The sequence below is a fragment of the Mastomys coucha genome, unplaced genomic scaffold (assembly GCF_008632895.1).
Source record: "Mastomys coucha isolate ucsf_1 unplaced genomic scaffold, UCSF_Mcou_1 pScaffold3, whole genome shotgun sequence".
NCBI classification, from domain to species: domain Eukaryota; kingdom Metazoa; phylum Chordata; class Mammalia; order Rodentia; family Muridae; genus Mastomys; species Mastomys coucha.
Genome location: NW_022196909.1, coordinates 19,361,727 through 19,367,019, shown reverse-complemented (window position 1 = coordinate 19,367,019; position 5,293 = coordinate 19,361,727). Strand labels below are relative to the sequence as shown.

General features: G+C 45.1%; 1 protein-coding gene across 1 annotated transcript in view; it reads left to right on the top strand.

Annotated features, from left to right (window-relative positions):
• Positions 1-864: 864 nt before the first annotated feature.
• Dcbld1 (discoidin, CUB and LCCL domain containing 1) overlaps positions 865-5,293 on the top strand; it is a 63,146-nt gene continuing 58,717 nt past the window's right edge. Inside the window, exon 1 of the mRNA XM_031348753.1 lies at positions 865-1,138. Within this exon, the coding sequence (XP_031204613.1) occupies positions 1,111-1,138 (28 nt within the window). The 5' untranslated portion in view covers positions 865-1,110. The remainder of the gene's footprint in view (positions 1,139-5,293) is intronic.

Below are 5,293 nucleotides of genomic sequence, written 5' to 3'. Positions count from 1 at the left end.
AGAGAGAGAGAGAGAGAGACAGGGTGGCAGTGGAAAGAGAAGAGAGGGAGAGGGGAGGCGTTTCCCATATATATAGGTATAATAATGACCCACTCAGGTAAAGGTAGGAGGTGAGCCAAGTGGATTCTGGGAATATAGTGGCTGTTGTCTTGGCAACAGGTCTGTGGGTCACGCTGTCACCTATGTGATATCATAGGTTTGGGAGGTCCTAATGCCAACAGTGTTCATGTTAAGGCAGTGGTGGCGCACACCTTTAATCCCAGCACTTGGGAGGCAGAGGCAGGCAGATTTCTGGGTTCGAGGCCAGCCTGATCTATAGAGTGAGTTCCAGGGCAGCCAGGGCTATTCAGAGAAACCCTGTCTCAAAAAAAAAAAAAATGTTCATGTTAAAAAAGATGCGGTTCCAATGAGGTGGCCCAGTAGGTAAAGGCTGCTAAGCTAAGCGTAGTGATGTGAGCTTGATTCTCAGATTCCAAATGGTAGAAGGAAAGAAGTCCCTAAAGTTGTTCTGTGATCTCAGTACTGCGACGTGCGCCGCGCCGTGTGAGCTTGGACAGTCAGCCAACAGGTATAAGTTATTGTAAAATGTAAGGAGGTCAATGTATAGTAAATAAGCTGAAAATACTTGTAAACTTACACCACACGATCATATTATATATTCTATATACAAATACACACATGCGCACACACACACATTCATTTTTCAGACAAGGACTTCCCCAAACTCGGTATATAGCCAAAGATAACCTAGAACTCCTGGTCCTTTTGCTTCCACTTTCCGAGTGAGTACTGATGGTTCTTATAAGGTGAGAAGATAACCCGAGGGAACTGGTTCTCATCATCAAACCTCCGGCTCGGCAGTAGGGTAGACACCTTTACACAACAAGCCGCCTTGTCAGCCCTTAACGCTTCTTTTTTAATGAGTATTGTTTCTAAGTGTTCGGAGAGAGGATGTACTTCTGTGTACAGGTCGCTTTGAGAGTTCTAATGAAATAGCTTGGCCCAGTACAGGAGCCTGCCACCAAGGCTGACTGCCAAAATTGAATTCCTGGAACCTGCGTGGTGGAGGGAGAAAATTGACTGCCGAGAATTATCTTCTGATCACCGTACATGTTCTGCAGTGAGCACATCTCCACAAGTAAATAAGTAAATAAGTTAGTGACTTTTACTTACTTTTATTTTGAGATAGAGTCTCTCTCTATATATCCCTGGCTGGATGGACCGCCTATGTAGACCAGGCTTGCCCCAAACTCACACAGAGCTCCAGCTGTCTCTACCTCCCAGTGCTGGGATTAAAGGTATATGGCGCCTACACCCAACCATGAATTTTTCATCAAGCGTAATTTTTATTTGGTCTTTCCCAGAATCTAATTCTTCCAGCCATAGGTAACCAGCTCTTTTCATGGGCTTTGGTGGCACCAGCAGGTCTGAGTCTTGTTAAGTTGTTTGGTCCTTGGAGACCATCTTGCTGTGTGAAGTAATGAAGCCTGCTGTAGAGCCTGGGTCACACATAAGCAGCAAAGATGCTTAGGGACACGCCCTCAGTGTGCCAGCCGTGAACTTTGTAATGGCCCTGTCCCTGTGCTTGTACAGGGTGCACTTAGCCATGGAGTCAGCCACCGGAGCTATGGTCTTGTTGTTTGCTTGTTGGTTTGGGGTCATCTCGTAACCATGATCAGGAAGAAAAAAAATAGTTAAAGGATATTTTTTGTTTATTCTTTGCTTGTATCTGCTCCCAACTCCCTCTCTCACCTCATCTCCAGCATCTTTCTTTCCCATCTTCTATTTTTCCAGCCCAAGCTGGCTTAAACTTATTAGGTAGCTGTGGCTGGCCTTGAACTCCCAGCTACATTCAGGTTTTTGTGTGTGTGTGTGAATTGTTTTAAGGGAATGGCTAGTCCTTTTCCCTGTGCAGCAGCTTCTGTGACTGGTAGCCAGACGTTCGGCCTATGGTAAAGGGACCACCATGAGATAAATATTGTGTAGAGGGAAGGCAGTTTCTGTCTGGGGTCATCCTGTACTTTGGCAATTAAGTTGCAGTTCAAAGGAAGGAAAAGATAAACACGTCCTTTCAGATGCTTTTGAGGAGCCCTCAGATGCCCTGCGGTAAAGCTTCCTCCTTCTCTTTCTCTCACTTTGAAGTTAGGTTGCTGGCAGTTCATTCTGGCCATCACCACCACTCAAGCCTGCTTTCTGCACCGGCCTCCTGGGAGATCAACTCCAACACTGCTGTGAAATTTAATCCTAAAACTTTGATTTTATTGGCTTCCTTAAACATCAACTTTATTACATTTTTTTGTTAAAGTGTGGTGGGGGATTGAGCTCAGAGCCGAGAGACAAACACCGAGCTAAGTCCCAGTCACTTTGATCACGGTTAGGTTCTTTAGCTCTGTGTTAGCTTCCCAGCAAGTCACAACACCCATCTTTTTTCATGTATCCCGCCTCTTCCCTTGTGTGTGAAGAATTTAAGGTGAATCTCAGACTGCATGTCATTTCAGCCCTATGTAAATCAGTAGATGTCTGTAAAAATGGTATTTTCTTCCTTTTTATTAGTTAAGAACTTCCTGTTTATGTGTGTATGAAGTGGTGTGTGTGTGTGTGTGTGTGTGTGTGAGAGAGAGAGAGACAATTCTGGGAAGTCAGTGCTTTTGCATAGAACCTTTCGAACATCCCTGTGTTCTCTTTAAGCACTTTTCTATCTCTTCCCCTCTCAGAACAGAATTGTACAGAATGGAAAGCGAGACGAGGCTGCTTCTCTGTAGCTGACAGGGTTAGTTGAATTTATGTTTAGTTGAATTTAGTTCATTATATTGGGTTGGTTGTTCCTACGGTTGTTACTTTCCTGGGTGCTCAAAAGCAGCCTACACAGGTAAGGTTAAGGAATAAAAACGAGTAACGGGGGGGTCTTGGGTGGTCAGGCACTTGGGTGCTGACCCCCTTTAAAGGGACAGCAATCGTTTCTCTAGACCCGTGAGAATATACACCGATATAAAATCATGTGAGTGACATGGTTTTTAGTTTTCTCAAAAACCTAGTAAATTTTGTTTTCCTTTAAAACCTTAGAAAGCAGGCAAATAATTCAAATGTTCAATCAAAGCGCATTTACTATATGCCTCTGTATAATGCGCCTCTCTCCAGTGTAATTTTCAGTCTTATACTCACAGCTGCTCAAGAGCCTAGGTAATTTAGCGAGCACTCCAAAGCTGACCACCAAACTGATTCGTTGTGTTTGCCTTCCTGGCTGCCTCCACCTTCCAGTCACTTGGATTCAAAACTACGCTTTTGTCTCCTCCTATCTTCTCTGTGTGGCTATGTGAACCCCGAGGTGTTTCTCTCTAGCGTCCCATTCTCAACACTCCTCAAACTCTTGCCCACTGTAAGTCCCCAACAGTATCCAGCTAGGATGCTCATCTTTTTCTAATACCTGTTCTATATTTGTCTTGTGTTTTGAGGCCGAGTCATAGTCTACAGCCCACACTGGCTTTGAACTGACTGTATAATTCAAGTTGGCCTTGAATTCATGGCCCTGCAGCCTCAACTCCTCAAGTGTTAGATTGATGGTGTGTGTTACCACACCTGGTTAATCATCCGCTTTCATGAACCCCCTACTCAGAAAGTTCTGTAGCTCTCTGTTCCTCACCAGCTAACGTTCCTAGACCTTGAGGTTCAATAGTGGTGGTTTTTTTTTTTTTTTTTCCTTCATCTTCACGGTCTAACTTTTTCTGTGGCACGGACTCATGTGTTTAATCCACTGAAACCAACCTGCTTGTCAGGCCCTCCTCCTGGCCTTCACTGTAGGCTCCTAAGATAGATGAGACTCTGGAGTTAGGCAGCACTCTTAACATTTATTTTCTCTTGATCTCCACAGCTCCAGCTGTTGTGTAGCCCAAACGCAATCTATGCACCTTGCAGCTGGGTTGGTCCATAAGGCCTTAGATACTAGGGTTGTGCCTTTGGTTACTTCAGCTGGTGCTATCTTTTGGTTAATTGATGAAAGGAAGGTAGTGGAGGGAAGGGAAGGGGAGGCAGGGGAGTGGAGGACAGGAGAGGGGAGAGAAGGGAAGGTTCTAGAACTCATCCCCATATTGCCTTTACACCACGCTGGAAGAGCAGACAGAGCAGGTGGAGCTCGTCATGGCCATCAAGGTTTTGCTGTTTTGAAGATGAGTTTTGCTTTTACATCAGATCATAGTGCCCGTCTTCTTGGGTGGCCCCGAGCTTTAGTTCCATTCCAGCAGGAGGAAAAGGCACATGGCAAAATCCACGTCAGGAAATTTGACTGATATTTTCCTTAATATGCATAGAGTTAGTGAAGCGCCTCATTTACCCTACAAATGTGCTATAAAATACCCGTTCAGGTCAACTGTAAGTCTTGTGCCTGATATGTTTATGAAAAGATAAAGAGGGGAGAGGGATATGTTTGGGTGATGAGTTGTGAGGTGTGGGGGAAGGGAGTGTCTTTGCGGGCTCATGCTGAGGTATCCCTACCCCAGGGACCAGCCACATGACCCTATAGTATAGAATGGAGTTTATTCGGGGTATGGGGAGGGGAGCTAAGAGGGTAGTAGAGGCAGAGAAAGGAAGAGAGGGAGAATAGAAAAGTAGAAGCTGGCTGGGCAGTGGTGGTGCATGCCTTTAATCCCAGCACTTGGGAGGCAGAGGCAGGCGGGTTTCTGAGTTTGAGGCCAGCCTGGTCTACAGAGAGAGTTCCAGGACAGCCAGGACTACACAGAGAAACGCTGTCTTGAAAAAAAAAAAAGAAAGAAAGAAAAGAAAAGAAAAGAGGGGCTGGAGAGATGGCTCAGCAGGTAAGAGCACTGCTGCTCTTCTGAAGGTCATGAGTTCAAATCCCAGCAACCACATGGTGACTCACAACCACCCATAATGAGATCTGATGCCCTCTTCTGGTGTGTCTGAAGACAGCTACAGTGTATGTATAATAATAAATAAATCTTTTAAAAAAAAAGAGAGAGAAGTAGAAGCTGGTAGAGGCTGACCATGAGCACATGGAGAGTGGAGGGAGGGGGCAAGAGAACAGAGAGGAGCAAGAGAGGAGGGGGCAAGCAGCCCCTTTTGTAGTGAGTCAGGCATACCTTGCTGTTGCCAGGCAACTGTGGGACGGAGCTAAGGCAAAATGCTACTGCCCTAGAAAACAGGTGTTTTCACTTCACTATTCAAAATAATTTTAAGGTACCTTCTTGTTTTAACAAGTTATTATAAAATTTGTGGAAATGCATTGCCTTTCTCCTACATGTTCCCTCGACATTGTGTTTAGCATTTTGTTGTTGTTGTT